The sequence below is a fragment of the Oncorhynchus nerka genome, linkage group LG22 (assembly GCF_034236695.1).
Source record: "Oncorhynchus nerka isolate Pitt River linkage group LG22, Oner_Uvic_2.0, whole genome shotgun sequence".
Taxonomy (NCBI): Eukaryota; Metazoa; Chordata; class Actinopteri; order Salmoniformes; family Salmonidae; genus Oncorhynchus; species Oncorhynchus nerka.
In genome coordinates, this window is record NC_088417.1 from 18,938,055 (window position 1) to 18,955,571 (window position 17,517).

Genomic DNA, 17,517 nt, shown 5'->3' on the forward strand with positions numbered 1-17,517 from the left:
ACCAGGCTACACGTGCCACCCTGACAGCCCACTGTACATCTCTGGGTGACTCTCTGGGGAAGGAGAATGAGTTGGCTCTGATCATTGATGGACAGACCCTGAAATACGCCCTGTCCTTCGAGCTCCGCCAAGCCTTCCTAGACCTCGCCCTGTCCTGCAAGGCCGTCATCTGCTGCCGGTAAGAAATGCACGCACACTCGCAAACACACATCCTGTTCTGCAACTGCTTCAGGTCAGACACACACACACAGGGAAGATGCAGAGTATAGGACTGTGTGTTAGGGTGTGCTTGGTACTTGGTGTATGTGCTGCCTATAAAGGTTCTGATTGTTAAAGGTTGCAGGTTGCCCAGGGTTACAGTAGTAAATAACTGTAGATGTTGCAGGTTGCCCAGGGTTACAGTAGTAAATAACTGTAGATGATAAAGGTTGCAGGTTTCCCAGGGTTACAGTAGTGAATAACTGTAGATGATAAAGGTTGCAGGTTGCCCAGGGTTACTGTAGTAAATAACTGTAGATGATAAAGGTTGCAGGTTTCCCAGGGTTACTGTAGTAAATAACTATATGTTAAAAGCTTGGCATGCAGCTCAGAGGGTTAGGGTTAAAGGTTGCAGGTTGCCCAGGGTTACAGTAGTAAATAACTGTAGATGTTGCAGGTTGCCCAGGGTTACTGTAGTAAATAACTGTAGATGATAAAGGTTGCAGGTTTCCCAGGGTTACAGTAGTAAATAACTGTAGATGATAAAGGTTGCAGGTTGCCAAGGGTTACAGTAGTAAATAACTGTAGATGATAAAGGTTGCAGGTTGCCAAGGGTTACAGTAGTAAATAACTGTAGATGATAAAGGTTGCAGGTTGCCCAGGGTTACAGTAGTAAATAACTGTAAATGTTAAAATTTTGGCATGCAGCTCAGAGGGTTAGGGTTAAAGGTTGCAGGTTGCCCAGGGTTACAGTAGTAAATAACTGTAGATGATAAAGGTTGCAGGTTACCCAGGGTTACTGTAGTAAATAACTGTAGATGATATAGGTTGCAGGTTGCCCAGGGTTACTGTAGTAAATAACTGTAGATGATAAAGGTTGCAGGTTTCCCAGGGCTACTGTAGTAAATAACTAGATGTTAAAAGCTTGGCATGCAGCTCAGAGGGTTAGGGTTAAAGGTTACAGGTTACCCAGGGTTACAGTAGTAAATAACTAGATGTTAAAAGCTTGGCATGCAGCTCAGAGGGTTAGGGTTAAAGGTTGCAGGTTACCCAGGGTTACAGTAGTAAATAATTAGATGTTAAAACCTTGGCATGCAGCTCAGAGGTTAATGTAATACACCACACCGCATGGAAATGTCCAAGTCATGGCTCAGGGTTACAGTAGTAAATAATTAGATGTTAAAAGCTGGCATGCATTAAAAACACACACACACACACACACACACACACACACACACACACACACACACACACACACACGTAATTGACTCTCTGTAGCATAAAAGCCATATCCGGACTTGGGTCTCCAAGGCCTTACAAATGCCTCCAGCCCCCCCCCCCCTCCCCTGTCCTAGATCCCTCTCTTTCTTCCTCCTGATCCCCCCCGGCCCACTCATAGCAGAGGTGACTGTGATCCTCTCCTCCTGATGTGTGTGTGTGTGTGTGTGTGTGTTGTTTGTAAGGGGTGGTGGGTTCAGGCAGGGCTCTATGCTTGGGTTCCTGACTTCACACTCTGTTTGTTTAAACAACCACTTTAAACTCCTCATTTACTCTTCAACTCCACCATGAAGACCATTTAGCCTCTTTCATCTACCCTGAGGTACCCCGAGCCACCATTCTCAAATGCTTTTTGTGTGTGGGGGGCTTTGAGGGATTTTTTTTGTTGAGTCACTATTTCTACTTGTGTCCTATACGCTCATTCTGTCTCTCACGCAGACAGACACGCAGACAGACACGCAGACAGACACAGACAGACACACAGACAGACACGCACCTCAGAGAGCAGAGGCTCATCTCGTCTTTCAACATCAGCTTCTCCAGCCAATTCTCTCGCTGATGGTTTCCCCTTGGAAGTGTGTGTGTGTGTGTGTGTGTGTGTGTGTGTGAGAGAGAGAGAGAATACTAAGCGGACCACCCAGCTCTGTGGTTTCAGCTTGACCGGGCCACGGTTCTACTCAGAACACAAAGACCATCTTTATGACCCGTGGGCATCCCGCTGGCCTGCAGCAGGTGTGTGTGTCAGAGCGATACATAGAAAGGCTATATGCTGGTGTAGAGATTTGCTCCGTACCCAGCCTGGCCTGCTTCCTCTTGCCCAAGAAAGAGTGGTCCCTGTTGGGTCTTGAAATTACTGTGTGTCCTGGTCTGACTACAGGCCTACAAAACTGACATGCAGAGAGTAACAGGAGCCATGTTTTCAAAAGGCATACTATCTCTTACACACACACACACACAATGTCTGTGAATTCACCATAGACCCTGTCCCCTGGGCTCCTCATCTCATTGTCTGCGTAGACAGAGCCGGTTTAGGAGACAGACAGACAGAGAGGCTGAGGGTTACAGGTTAAGAGGGTGGAGTCCCTCAGGGGTCTGGTCCCTCAACCAGCTACCACAATGACTGAATGGCTACACAAGTACATTAGTGGGAAGCAGTGCCCTAAACCACTGATACAGGAACAGATATATTTCCATCTATTTAATGGTTCAGGTTAGGATCTGGGGAAGTAAAATCTTATCCTAGGTCTGTGGTTAAGGCCAACTTTTACCTTGGGATTTGGCACTAAATAGAAGCCATTGTGGTTATATTTGCTGCTCCCTGATGTAAAACACTGAACAGAAACCTCATGTTTATGTGTGAAGTCTGTCTGTTTCTCTGCCAGCTGTCTTTAAATCTCCTTTTGTTCTCTCTTCAACTCTTTTCCTCTCTTCCATTTCCAATCATTCTAATCTTTATGTGTTTTGTAATTTATGTTGTTGGTAATCTGATCTCACGTGCTCTCTCTCTCTGTCTGTGTGTCTCTGTCTGTCTGTCTGTCTGTCTGTCTGTCTGTCTGTCTGTCTGTCTGTCTGTCTGTCTGTCTGTCTGTGTGTGTCTCTCTGTCTATCTGTCTGTCTGTGTGTGTCTCTCTGTCTGTCTGTCTGTCTGTCTGTCTGTCTGTGTGTGTCTCTCTGTCTGTGTGTCTCTGTCTGTCTGTGTGTCTCTGTGTGTGTGTGTCTGTGTGTGTCTGTCTGTCTGTGTGTCTCTGTCTCTCTGTCTGTCTGTGTCTCTGTCTCTCTCTCTGTCTGTGTGTCTCTGTCTCTCTCTCTGTCTGTGTGTCTCTCTCTCTGTCTGTGTGTCTCTGTCTCTCTCTGTCTGTCTGTGTGTCTCTGTCTGTCTGTGTGTCTCTGTCTGTCTGTGTGTCTCTGTCTGTCTGTCTGTCTGTCTGTCTGTCTGTCTGTCTGTGTGTGTGTCTCTCTGTCTGTGTGTGTCTCTCTCTGTCTGTCTGTCTGTCTGTGTGTCTCTGTCTGTCTGTCTGTCTGTCTGTGTGTGTCTCTCTGTCTGTCTGTCTGTCTGTGTGTGTCTGTCTGTCTGTCTGTCTGTGTGTGTGTCTGTCTGTCTGTGTATGTCTCTCTGTCTATCTGTCTGTGTATGTCTCTGTCTGTCTGTGTGTGTCTCTCTGTCTGTCTGTCTGTCTGTCTGTGTGTCTCTGTCTGTCTGTCTGTCTGTCTGTGTGTGTCTCTCTGTCTGTCTGTGTGTGTCTGTCTGTGTGTCTCTGTCTGTCTGTTCCCCACCTGGTTGAATAGTTGTTTCCAGTCTCCCAGACATCTTTTAGGTTGTTGTGTAACTGGTTTCTAACTGATCTGTCCCTCGTCTCAATTCAAGGGTCTTTATTGGCATGGGAAGCACATGTTAACGTTGCCAAAGCAAGTGAAGTAGATCATATACAAAAGTGAAATAAGGTAAAATAAGTTAACATAAATATGGGTTGTATTTACAATGGTGTTCATTCTTCACTGGTTGCCCTTTTCTTGTGGCAACAGGTCACACATCTTGCTGCTGTGATGTCACACTGTGGAATTTCACCCAGTAGATATGGGAGTTTATCAAAATTGGATTGTTTTCAATTTCTTTGTGGATCTGTGTAATCTGAGGTAAATATGTGTCTCTAATATGGTCTCCCTCTCCAGGGTGTCTCCCCTCCAGAAGTCTGAGATCGTGGACATGGTGAAGAAGCATGTAAAGGCCATCACTCTGGCCATAGGAGACGGGGCCAACGACGTGGGCATGATCCAGACTGCCCATGTGGGGGTTGGCATCAGTGGCAACGAGGGCATGCAGGCCACCAACTCCTCTGACTACTCCATAGCACAGGTAACACACAAAGCAGATTCCAGCCCACAGCTTGTTTGTGAGCTGCTAGCACTCCTGTGTTAATGGTTAGCATGTGTCCCTGTGGGGAGAATGGAGGAGGAGCCAGTTGAAGTATTATGTGAGAGCCAGAGGAATCTAGGAATCTGTCTGTTTATCTGTCTTTACCCCTCGGGTACTGCTTATCTCTTTGTCTCACCCTGTATCCATCTCTCTCTCCCCCTCCCCCTCTGACTGGTCCTAGTTTTCCTACCTAGAGAAGCTGTTGCTGGTCCATGGGGCATGGAGTTATAACCGTGTCACTAAGTGTATCCTCTACTGTTTCTATAAGAATGTGGTGCTCTACATTATAGAGGTAAGACACACCCCTCCCTCATCCTCACCACGCCCACCCTCCCTTATATAGGTCAGGTCCTATGCATGCCACCCAGAGAGCCAATCAGGTGATGAAGACACATAAAATATGATTTACATTAGTAGGAAGCTGGACTCATTTAGTGAGTGACTAACCCCCTTTTCTATTTTGATGTCATTCTCTCTCTCTCTCTCGCTCGCTCGCTCACAGACACATACATTAACAGAGACATTTTGCAGCTGTTTGTCGAAATGTTTGACAGTGATGGATGAGGTGCCCCTCTGGTGTCTGCTTTCTGTCACTCACACACACGCACACACTTTACTGGATGTACACACACACACACACACACACACACACACACACACAAACTTTACTGGATGTACACACACACACACACACACTTTACTGGATGTACACACACACACACACACACACACCCCTACACTGTGTAGAATGGGTGAGAGACATTTTGGAAGCCCTGAGGGGTATCTGTCAGCTGTGCCCCCTTCTTGCCTCCCTTTCTGTCTAACATTAAGGATGCCAGCAGGTGCAAACCATCATAAGACCCTCTACCTCGCGCTCCCTCTCACACTGGTGTGTGTTTGTTTATCACACATTATTGGCTGCCTGCAGATTTCTATACGTGAAGGGTCATAGACGGTCCCTGTCCACAAAGCAGAGTGTGTGTGCTCCAGGAATATCATCATACACTCTGATCAGTCAAGTCTCTCTGTATGGGTGGACACTCCTCCTCAACACCTGACCCAGAGTCAGATTCCAGTGTTTTACTCTTTGTAGATAACGTTAGCATTGGGTAGTGGAGACTGATCCTAGATCTGTCATCTATGCACAAGGGCCACTTCACCATGAAACAAATCAATGTCTGACATGGTTCTCCTCTATCTAGCCTTATAAAGCTGTTCATTCCATCCTCCCTTGTTTCACTCATCCTGTCATCCCTCTCTTGTCCAGCTGTGGTTTGCCTTTGTGAACGGCTTCTCTGGACAGATCCTGTTTGAACGCTGGTGTATCGGCCTCTACAACGTGGTGAGTGTCCACTTTATTCATACTGTCCATTTCCCTGGGTCTCTGTCCTTTTACTCTCCCTCGTACTCCATATGTTTCTCTCCTTCACCCCTTCCCCCTCTCTCCCTCCCTCCCTCTCCTTCCATGTCTCCACTCGGTGTGAGCTGTGTTCTGTTATCTGTGGTCCATCTGCATGCCACAGCAGTGTCTGTTCTCCTCTCTCTCTGCCGCTACGTCTCAGTGATAATGTGTGCAGCCCTCAGGCTCACCATGTTTGGTGGAATTCCTGTTGATTGTCTACACAATCTACACAACAGTCACTGTCTGAATCTCTGAAAGGCAGTCGTGTTTGTTTGGGTGTTTTGACTTTGTGTGTGTGTGTGTGTGTGTGTGTGTGTCAGATCTTCACAGCGCTGCCTCCCTTCACTCTGGGGATATTTGACCGGCCATGCAGTCAGCAGAACATGCTACGCTTCCCCCAGCTATACAGGATCACCCAGAATGCTGAGGGCTTCAACACCAAGGTACACACACACACACACACACACACACACACAATTACATTGAAATACTGTACAAGTATTCATGGACAAGCATATGGAACCATTTTGAACACTGTGAATGAAAACATACATACATGATTAGCGTATTATTAGACATAACTTGTAGACCTATATGTGTGGTGTCATCTGAAATGAAGCTATGATTGTCATGCTCTGTGTTTGATGGGTCATGTCTGGGGCTTGTCTCTCTCTGATGGATTTGAGATGCCTGGTGTTTGTTTGGAACCCCAGCGGGTAAACAAGGTGGCAGGGAGTCCGGGCCGTCTCCATGGCAATGCTAATGAGATTCAGAGGGCCAGAATAAGGAAGTCATTCAGTTAGTGGGTGGAAGGTGTGTGTAATGTGTGTGCGCAGGAGCAGGGCAGTTGGTTGGTAGCGATGGTGAATACACAGTAGTAGTTGTATTACTGTGAGGGAAACACTGTTTTTGGATGTGGCCTCTGTGTGTTTTGGCATTGGTTTGTACTTACTACTACTGCCCTCTCTCGCTCTCTCCATCCTCTCTCTCTGTCTCTCTGTGTGTGTCTCTGTCTCTCTGTGTGTGTCTCTGTCTCTCTCTCTCTCTCTCTCAGGTGTTTTGGGGTCACTGTATAAATGCTCTGATCCATTCCATTATTCTCTTCTGGTTTCCACTCAAAGTACTAGAACATGGTAAGTAGTGGTGCCTACACCCCCCCTCCTAGACACACACTCTTCATTAACTTAATCTCTTGTGGTAAATATTTCTGTGTGTGTGTTCTCCCCAGACAGTCCTTTCAACAACGGTCATGGAACTGACTACCTGTTTGTGGGGAACATGGTGTACACGGTAAGCAGATGCCCTACACTGTGTCTCGTCTGAACATTAACATGGACTCATCCCACTAATGTAATGCCCAGTCTGATAAAATGTGTGTGTTGTGTGTGTGTCAATTACACTTTTTGGATCCTGCTACAGAGATGCTCGACTCTGGCCATTTAAATCCATAATGAAGTGCTCATGGGACTGCAGTTAGTCTACCTCAGCAATCACTCTACTCATCTACCTTATTCCCTCTCTCTCCATCACTCTGTTCCTTACATTTAGCACGGTGTGTGTGTGTCTGTTGCTTATTTGTTTGTGTTTAGATGGCTGAGAGCAGCAGGTACTCTGAGGGTTTTTTACAGGAATTGTTAAGTTTACAGTATATCATTATGGATGTTTATTATCTCTGGTGTCGTTTGTGAACAAACCCTCCTTCATTCTCTCTTCTCGTGCTCTCTTCTCGTGCTCTCTTCTCGTGCTCTCTTCTCGTGCTCTCTTCTCGTGCTCTCTTCTCGTGCTCTCCTTCTCGTGCTCTCCTTCTCTTTCTCTCTCATTCTCTTCTCTCCTCATTTTCTCTTTCTCATTCTCTCCCTCTCTCATTCTCTCCTTCTCTCTCATTCTCTCTTCTCTCCTCATTTTCTCCTTCTCTCTCATTCTCTCTTCTCTCCTCATTTTCTCCTTCTCTCTCATTCTCTCCTCATTTTCTCTTTCTCTCTCATTCTCTCCTCTCTCATTCTCTTTCTCATTCCCTCTCTCATTCTCTCTCTCTCCTCTCTCTCCTCTCTCTCATTCTCTCTCTCTCCTCTCTCTCATTCTCTCTTCTCTCTCTCATTCTCTCTTCTCTCTCTCATTCTCTCTTCTCTCTCTCTCTCTGCAGTATGTGGTAGTAACAGTGTGTTTAAAAGCTGGTATGGAAACCACTGCGTGGACCAGGGTAAGAGTCTGTTTCCCCTCTACACACTCCCACTTCACTAGCCCTATAGACTGCTTCTATGTACCCTGTTGACATATAGTACCACATGACTGGTAGCCTACAGGTTGACAGCTGACACTGTTGTGTACAGGTATAGGGGTAGGTGACAGTATAGGGTATACTAGTGTATAGAGATCAGCCCCCTACACACGCGCACACACACACACACACACACACACACACACTCTCTCCTTGCCATGTGTTACAGCCATCTCAGGGCATTCCCACTCCAGGGACGGGGGTGAGGGGGGCGTTGACACCCCCCGTCCGTTCAGCTGTCCACACAACACCCCCCCGGTAATGAAGCAGGGTCCCATAGGTATTCACACAGTGTCCCCTTACAGAGAGGGGGGAGGAGGGAAAGGGAATGAGACAGAGGAAGAGAGGGAAAGAGGAGGCGGGGAATCTCAGGGACAAGGTTGTCTATATTCAGTGTTTGTACATTAACTATGTGACCTCGCTCTATATTTCTCACCCCGTTTCCTTCCTCTACCAACTCCCTCCCTCCTCTCCCACCCACCTCTCCTTCCCTGTAGTTCTCCCACTTGGCAGTGTGGGGCAGTATGATTCTCTGGATGCTGTTCTTCACTGTCTACTCAGCTTTCTGGCCGTCCATCCCCATCGCTCCTGACATGCAGGGCCAGGCAAGTCTCCTCCTCCTCTGATTCTTCTCATGGCTCAAGCTGTCTCTTCTGTTACTACTTAGGACTGTAGTGAAGGAAGCCGTGTCTACAGAGTCCTGTTGGTTAGGAAAGCTGAGGCGCGCTGCAGAGGTGTGCGGGCAGCCTCAGACCGGCTGTAAATATGTCCTAATAGGCCAGAAACCATGGCTGTTCTGTGGATGTGTTCTATATGGACTTAATGCTTTCCACCCCCCACCACTCCCCATACATGTGTCAGTCATTCTGATGGTGGGGGGGGGTAATAACCCTCCATTACCCCCCCCCCCCACACACACACACACACACACACACGGCGCCTGGGCGGCTGGCCTTCTGGGTGTTCCATGTCAGCACTTCTGGAGCTCCTGGGAGATTTATGCCCTTCCAGTCCACTCTGCAGGCCCTCTGCACCTGCTGCACGGTCACCCGAGCCCCAGGCTTTTACGGCCTGCTCTGGAGGTGTTGACTATAGCGTGTGTGCCGAGCTGGGCAGGGCTGGAGGAGGACGGGTGTGTGTATATGGGGGACCCCCTGATTGAGGGTCCCATGTTGGGTTTTTTAGGGGGCTAGGTTCAGGGTGCAGTGCTACCCCAATGTGAAGGGAGACTAGGGGAGGGAGTCTCCGCCTCTTTCAGACCATTAATTCAATTTGTGTCAGAAATGAGGAATGTGAATAAACCCTGCAGCTGCTCCGTCCAACTGGGGAACTGGGGGAGACACTCACCCCTCCTCGCTCCCCGTCTCCAATCCCTCCATCAGCCCGCTCAGACAACCCCATCACCTCCTTTCTCCTCCTTACTTCCCCCTGCTCTCTCACCCCTCCTCGCTCCCTGTATCTCTACATTCATCTGCCCATAGGGGATGAATACTGGGCTCTTCATTGAGTGCTTTGTGTTTACGCTTCAAATAATTGTGTTTGAGTTGTGTTTGTTTGAGACCGTATTTGTGCGTGCGGGGTTTTTGACAAAGAATGTGTGTGTTTGTGGAGGTGTTTGTCTGAGACCGACAGTCTGTCCTGTTGTCTGTGGGTGTTTGTCAAACTGTATGTGTAGTCTGAGCTTCTCTGGGTGTGTTTCCAGCTGTCATTGGGAATGGCTCATAATGGTTTTCCGATTCAGTCCGGAGAATCCCCTTGGGAATGTCAGCTGTGTCCGGTCCAAAGTATCTACCTCTGACCATCTCTGAACTACAGTCTCATAACAGGGACTAAGGGAACACTCTAATCTTACTATGAATGTAGCTAGCCAGTACAGCATAGACTACAGCTAGCCAGTACAGCATAGACTACAGCACAGTCAATGTCCACTTGTATGAATGTAGCTAGTATAGTAGAGAGATGGGCTTTGTTACCAGAAATATGTCAGGGCATATTCAGCAAACTGCTACAGGCATTTGGCATATGGTGGCAGAATTGGCTACCACGTAGAAAGAAAGAGAGAGTTTGAAAAGAGGGGGACAGCAGGCAGGGAGAGTGAGACTTCAGATAGCTCTAAAGAGACAAGAGAGAAAGAAAAAGACATGCAGATGGAATCTGAATGGAGAGGTAGACAAGGAGGTGCAGCTAATTGAGAGGGGACGGAGAGACCGTAGTGTAGAGGGGGACGGAGAGACCGTAGTGTAGAGGGGGACTGAGAGACCGTAGTGTAGAGGGGGACGGCGAGACCGTAGTGTAGAGGGGACGGCGAGACCGTAGTGTAGAGGGGGACGGAGAGACCGTAGTGTAGAGGGGACGGCGAGACCGTAGTGTAGAGGGGACGGAGAGACCGTAGTGTAGGGGAAGGCGAGACCGTAGTGTAGAGGGGGAAGGCGAGACCGTAGTGTAGAGGGGGACGGAGAGACCGTAGTGTAGAGGGGGACGGAGAGACCGTAGTGTAGAGGGGGACGGCGAGACCGTAGTGTAGAGGGGGACGGCGAGACCGTAGTGTAGAGGGGGACGGCGAGACCGTAGTGTAGAGGGGGACGGCGAGACCGTAGTGTAGAGGGGGACGGCGAGACCGTAGTGTAGAGGGGGACGGCGAGACCGTAGTGTAGAGGGGGACGGCGAGACCGTAGTTTAGAGGATGATTAACCCCTGGAGACAGACTCCTGGTTAGAGGTCAACGAAGCTGTCTGCAGCTGGACAAAGAGGGTGTAGACCCCGTGGAGCGTGTCTGTCTAACGTCTCTCTTGACGTGGCTGGAATGTGTTGTATGTCTCTCTCCTGGGTTCCTGGAGTGTTGTGTTGACGTTGTGTTGACGTTGTGTTGTAGGCTAGCAGAGTGATGCAGTGCTGGCACTTCTGGCTGGGGCTGGTCCTGGTGCCAGCAGCCTGTCTACTCAAAGACTTTGCCTGGAACGCGTGAGTAACACACTCACACTGCAAAAATACCTCTTACATCAATGCATACATCATATGAACAGCAGTGTTTTTCACATTCCAATACGAACACATACACAGTCCTACTGTACCAAGATTTCTGCGATTGCAGATTTTTTTGCAAAATCAACCATTCCCGCATATTATGCTAGGGCTTGCAAATTTGACCAAACATCGGTCAAATTACTGCATAAAACTGTCTGAACACCACATTATAAAAAGTGGGCTCGCAATTTTAACCAATCACAACACTTTTACAACATACAATGGTTCAGTCAAGCTACACGTCAGTGAATATTTCCCTGCCAGAAAAAGTTAGCAATTTGCGATGCCAAAGAAATCAAGCATTTTTGCCCGCAGATATCACCCCAAAAAAACTGTGAAATGTTGACGAGCAACATAATCCTGTGAATGTGTTGTAGGGGTCGTCGCACTGTGAAGAAGTCTCTTCTGGAAGAGGTTCAGGAGCTGGAGGCCAGGGCTGTAGACCCGGGGGCTGCCGTGCTCCGAGACGCCAGCGGGCGCAGGTCAGACTCACACACACACACTGCATCAAGGGATCACAGTTTGGGGGGGGCTTTACTTCACTTACTGCGACATCGTTCATGTCATTTTCATAGCATATCCATGTGAGGTAATGATAATTCCTTGGACTGAGGGGTCCCCCCATTTTTAAAGGTTTTGTTACAAAGTCTGTAAGATTGATGTGTTTATTTAGATTGATGTGCCAGTGTTTTAATGTCTAGCGTATACCATATATGAGAGTGATGTAACCATGGCCAGCTAACCTGTTGGTAACATGGTTGACCCATCCACAGGGCCAAAGCCAACCCTGAGGTCCCCTAGCCCCAGAGCTCAGGGCACAGACAGACACAGGTAGCACCTTGGCTTGGTTTGACCTGGCTCACTGTGTGAACTCTGACCGGTGTGTCTGCTCCTGCTCTGCTCTGCAAGACTCCTCCCCCGTCTCTCTCACTGCATCCTACTCTCTCACTCACTCACCTCAGCACTCATGTTTCATACTGTCTCTTTCTTTTCCTTCCCCATCTTCTTTTTCCCATCTCTCCATCTGATTGTGTCGAGTCAGGAAGTGGACAGGTTTGCACTGCTGTAAGGACTGAGTGTGCTGTAGCCTCTGAGGTTGTGTGTTAGAGTTAGCCGTTTGTGTGTGTGTGTTTGTTTTGTATCGTGGGTTGTAGTCAGTGTATCTATCATAAGATAAGGAGTAGAACCATTCAGGGTTGATCATGTTAGAAGGGGCTTTAAAACATCGGAGGTATTTGGCCATATTAGGTTGAGGAATGGAGTGGGAGATGGAAGACTGAGGTTTGGCCATTTGAGGGGCGGTTGTGTGGGATATTGGCTGTGGATGGGGCTCTTTGGTGGGCTTTGGGCAGGAACAATAGTCCTCAATCATCCAGTGAGACGGCTAGGCCAACAGTCCAGAACAGAGAACTGGCTCGGACAGAGGTGGGCTGGGGAGGTGCTTGGGGACAGGGAGGGGAGGCAGGGTGTTGTTTTTGGATGGATGGGTGCACACAGCCTTCCCTAGCCTGGAGGTGAGGCCCTTGGCCTGGGCTGAACCTTCTCCCAGACATGGGTAGGAACCCCCAGCGACGACCATGGAAAGCATTGAGGAGTGTGAGAGGCACAGAGGAGAAACGCACACATTTGTATTTCATAACGGGAGAGGATTGGGACGAGGATGGGAAAGGTAGAGGACCAAAGTTTCTCTGGGGAAGTAATTAGATGTGGAGCGTTCTTGGACTGTTTGGAGTCTCACTCGCCTTTCAGACAGCGACACTACAGGGGCGACGTGCGACGGATTCAGTCATGACTTTACAGATGTGCTATTTATATATTTATTTTTTAGTTTATCAATTTGTTCTTCATTCATTCACCTTGTCATCCATTTAGCAGACCTCATTTTACGGTTACGGATACGGTTGCAAAACTTCAGAACGTTTTTTCAGGCTTTTCCAAACACACCAGGTCTAAGTTCCCTGTGGTACCATAAAGAATAGGTCCCTGCTGCTTGCTCAGAAGTGTAACCTTGGGGAGGCTGGCCCGGGTCCACACACTCTGTGGATCGGATCAGGGCCCCTGCCCCAGTGCCAGGGAAACCCCTCATGTGATTTAATGCCTCATTGGCTGCCTGATCTAGAGAAGTAACCTACCGTGTTCCACAGCGGAATCAGACAATCTGGGAAGCATTCTGTTAGAAGGAAACATTCTGTTCTGTTTGGATACTGTTAACAGAATGTTTAGCGTTGCCATTAGTGAGGAGGAGGATTGAGAGAGAGGAAGGCTGGGGGATGTATGCGTGTCTGTCTGTGTGAATTTGTACGTGTTTGCATGTGAGCGTGAATGTTTAGAGGAGGGATGATGGTGTTTGTCCTGGAAAACAGAGGGTGTAGTCTTCCTCTGGAGAGAGAGCAGGAGGAATGGGGGCGGGGGGCTTAACATGGCTGTCTGTTTGCCCTGCAGTCACATAATGAGATGGGATTGGATTAACTGAATGTCAATCTGCTCTTCAGTACCAGCCAAGACATATGCCCAGCCCCCTAGCCCCTACCCTATCAGGTCTGGCTCTGGTAGTCACATCAATAAGATGTCTTGTCTTGGGGTAAGGTCTAGGCAGGGGTTGACTTCTATAATGCTAAAAGGACTCGGCTATTTACATGGACATTTTAGTCATTTAGCAGACACTCTTATCCAGAGAGACTTACAACTAGTGCAATATATCTGTAGACAACAAACACATCACAGATGTACATTTTCCCTCCTTTCCTTTATCAGCAAAGTCCATGTTAGTGGGAAAGACAAGTGCCTATGCCATGTCCTAATAGTACAAAATGATCTCTTCTCACTTCCTTGTTCCTTTCCTTCAAGACCTCAGATCTGCAGGTCTTCAAGGTGTAAGCAATAGGGTGGACTATCCATTGTTTTCACCTATATGTGTTCATAAAGGGAAGGAAATCATAGCCTGGTCCCAGATCTGTTTGTGCTCTTGCCAATGCCAAAGGTTGTTATTGTCAAGTCATTGGCCTGAGAATGAGTGACAAGGAGTTGGCATTATAGCACAGACAGGATGACATGGGCGTTGTAACTTCTGGACCGCATGAGCAGAGCGCGAGTCACTTGATCAAGTGTTCTCGGGGGTTGAGCTGTGTGTCGTAATTTGACCAGAACCTAGAGTGTAATTTTACTCTGAGCGACGCGAGCCTCTAACCCAGCGGCGCTGCTTCCTCCCAGGTTCAATTTCAAATGAATCATCTCACGCTCTGAAAACGTTTCATCTGTAGTATAGCAGGCCAGTGACACTCAAGCTAAGCTTCAGAGTGTTCGGTCACAATCAAAGACTATACTACGAAGCAAGTTAGATCTACTCAGGATTTTCTAAAGCCAGCCAGCTTCAGTTAGCTTCACATACCAGCTCAGGCTTCAACCATACTATGACGGTGGATATTGCTCGACCGCCTGCCGCTAACTGTTAGTGCTTCAAACACACCGACAACGTCCTTGCGCAAAATAGTTTGCAGTATCATCTGGATATGTGTGCAACAAAAGTTCAACATTCACCTTCTGCTACCATTTCTGTCAAGCCGTTAACGCATACAGTTTGACACATATGTTCCATAAATCCAACGCATGCTATGCACCACACCGAACGCACTGCAACTGCCTCTGCAGCGCAATGCTGCAAGGCCAACGCAGCGTTTTCATTGGAAATGAATGTAATTCTGGTGTACCAAAATGCAATGATGCTGTCAGTGTAATCAAAGCGTACGCGCAGTTGCAAGCCTGCTACATGTCGCACATGGCTAGTCAAACGCCAAACTCTTCATTGAGACAGTACTGGAACATCAATCCATGGGCGAGTCGGTGCCACATGTTCATTTGTGCTGAAAAGTTATCTTTCAAACTCTGCAGGCTATGGTGTGAAATAGGCTTTTAGAAGGGCCGTCTTTATTTTATTACTTTGGTAATAAAAATATAAAAAATATATTTTTTAAACACAACAATACCTTTTTTGATTAATAAAATATTGAATCAGTCTTCTTCCTGAAATGGGGATAATGTTGCAATCTTTGTAAGAGGGAGGGAATCTGATTTACTTTGGTCCTCAACTCAGGGCTCAGACACTTCATTCAGGATAAATGGAGTTAGCCCCGAGTTAGCCTGCTACAAATCAGGTTAGTTCTGAAGGATTCGTTATCATAGAAATTGCCCTGACTAAAAGGTGATCCACAGTCGTACGACTGGTTATCCCTCGGAGTAGTACTTCCACCTGTTGTGTTGGTTGTGTTAACCTGTCATAGAGATATAGAGATTTTCCCTGTAACCTGTCAATCGGTGGCTGTGATTGGTTGACTTACCTGTCCGTCTCTTCTCCTCCAGTCTGAACGAGCGTGCCCACCTGTTGACCCGGGTCTTTAGGAAAACACCCTCCAACGTGGGCCGCAAAAACTCTGTGCAGCAGAGCAACGTGTCTCGTGAGTATCCCTATCCTTGTCCCAGCCTCGGATTTACTTCTATGTAGGTAGGTAAACATACAGTGGTGTACTCACTGTACCTGTCCCTCTTCTTCTCTCTCTATAGATGGCTATGCCTTCTCCCAGGAGGAACATGGGGTGGTGTCTCAGTCACAGGTGTGTCGATCCTACGATACCACCCGCCAACGGCCCAGCATCTAGCCCCTCCCACTGCCCCGCCGCCCCGCCCTCAGCCCACCTGGCTACGGGGCGCTTGGCAACAGTTACCAAGGTGGCCACAACGGTTGCCAAGGCGACAGCGGAGACAGACTATACTGAGTGACCGACCCTGCTGTGGCCTTACTGGAACTTATACTGACTTTGACCTCTGACCTTGACCCCTGGAGATCATTGCTAAGCATGGAGTCACGTCTATACTGTCCAACCTGGTCTCCGCTCTACACACACACACACACACACACACACACATATATATCCAGTGGGGAGAACAAGTATTTGATACACTGCCAATTTTGCAGGTTTTCCTACTTACAAAGCATGTAGAGGTCTGTCATTTTTATCATAGGTACACTTCAACTGTGAGAGACGGAATCTAAATCAAAAATCCAGAAAATCACATTGTATGATTTTTAAGTAATTAATTTGCATTTTATTGCATGACATAAGTATTTGATCACCTACCAACCAGTAAGAATTCTGGCTCGCACAGACCTGTTAGTTTTTCTTTAAGAAGCCCTCCTGTTCTCCACTCATTACCTGAATTAACTGCACCTGTTTGAACTCGTTACCTGTATAAAAGACACCTGTCCACACACTCAATCAAACAGACGCCAACCTCTCCACAATGGCCAAGACCAGAAGGCTGTGTAAGGACATCGGGGATAAAATTGCAAAAAATTGAAAACCTGCAAAATCGGCAGTGTATCATACTTGTTCTCCCCACTGTGTGTGTGTGTGTGTGTGTGTGTGTGTGTGTGTGTGTATATATATATCTCACACACACACACACACACACACACAGGCATGAGTAATCACAACCACACAAACTGACAGAATAAATCAACCACAGAGACTAATGTGTATCTAATCATAGCATGGACTGGGTTTAGTTTATGCACCTGTGCGTCTTTGTCCGTGTGCATGGCTGTGCTTCTGTATGTATCTGCCCTCCTGTGTGGGTGTGTGCGTGCGTGCGTGCTGCTCGCGGGTGTGTGTGTGTCCGTGTCCACACTCCCTCACATCTCCCTCTCCTGAGCAGGGGTTTAACTCATCCGTCATCACCGTGGCCATGGGAGAAAGGGAGGAAGAGGAGGGGGGGGCACTTTAACATAAACACCAAACACACACTGGCCTAGGAGGGATTCCTCTCAGAGAGCTGAAGAGGGGGATTGGAGAGGAGGGGGCACCCTGTAGACCACCTCCATCAGCTTCTGTAACTCTTATTCTCCCTGTCACTACTTTTCTATCTCTCTCTGCTTTTCTCTCTCTCTCTCTCTCTCTCTCTCACTCTTGCTCTCTCTGGATCAGTGACCTCCTCGTCTCTCTCCCCCTCATCTGCAGCACGTCTCCTCTTCCTGCTCGGTTGAATCTATTTTCCCTTGTATTCCACCACTGCTGTGATTCCTGCGGTCCTGCCTGTCGCCCCAGGAGGCCGAGTTAGCAGCAGCCTGGCTTGTAGTGCTTCCTCTGTTTGTTGGGTTCTCAATTCATCTATGGACTTATTCTTTGTTGAATAAAATGGACTTGTGTCTCTGTCTTTTAATGCCTGTGTTTGTTCTCCTTTTCTCTGGGCTATACACTATACTACCCACTATAATTTACCTGGAGTTATAATTGAGGATGTTAACTAATAACGGGTGCTACATATATACACTACCGTTCAAAAGTTTGGGGTCACTTAGAAATGTCCTTGTTTTTGAAAGAGAGGCAACATTTTTGACCATTAAAATAACATCAAATTGATCAGAAATAC

At 47.7% G+C, this 17,517-nt stretch overlaps 1 protein-coding gene across 9 annotated transcripts in view; it reads left to right on the plus strand.

The window, feature by feature from the left end:
• Positions 1 to 17,307, plus strand: part of atp8a2 (ATPase phospholipid transporting 8A2) — a 68,952-nt gene extending 51,645 nt beyond the window's left edge. For 7 of the 9 annotated variants that reach the window (XM_029626394.2, XM_029626395.2, XM_029626397.2 and 4 more), the window contains 13 exons: positions 6 to 178; positions 4,147 to 4,330; positions 4,572 to 4,682; positions 5,658 to 5,732; positions 6,113 to 6,235; positions 6,847 to 6,925; positions 7,021 to 7,082; positions 7,936 to 7,992; positions 8,568 to 8,675; positions 10,943 to 11,031; positions 11,472 to 11,576; positions 15,451 to 15,545; positions 15,652 to 17,307. In XM_029626394.2, the coding sequence (XP_029482254.1) occupies positions 6 to 178; positions 4,147 to 4,330; positions 4,572 to 4,682; positions 5,658 to 5,732; positions 6,113 to 6,235; positions 6,847 to 6,925; positions 7,021 to 7,082; positions 7,936 to 7,992; positions 8,568 to 8,675; positions 10,943 to 11,031; positions 11,472 to 11,576; positions 15,451 to 15,545; positions 15,652 to 15,746 (1,356 nt within the window). In that variant the 3' untranslated portion in view covers positions 15,747 to 17,307. Of the gene's footprint in view, positions 1 to 5; positions 179 to 4,146; positions 4,331 to 4,571; positions 4,683 to 5,657; positions 5,733 to 6,112; positions 6,236 to 6,846; positions 6,926 to 7,020; positions 7,083 to 7,935; positions 7,993 to 8,567; positions 8,676 to 10,942; positions 11,032 to 11,471; positions 11,577 to 11,867; positions 11,926 to 12,136; positions 12,160 to 15,450; positions 15,546 to 15,651 lie in introns of those variants that run through there. The other 2 variants (XM_029626400.2, XM_029626399.2) reach the window with 2 other exon arrangements.
• Positions 17,308 to 17,517: the final 210 nt, after the last annotated feature.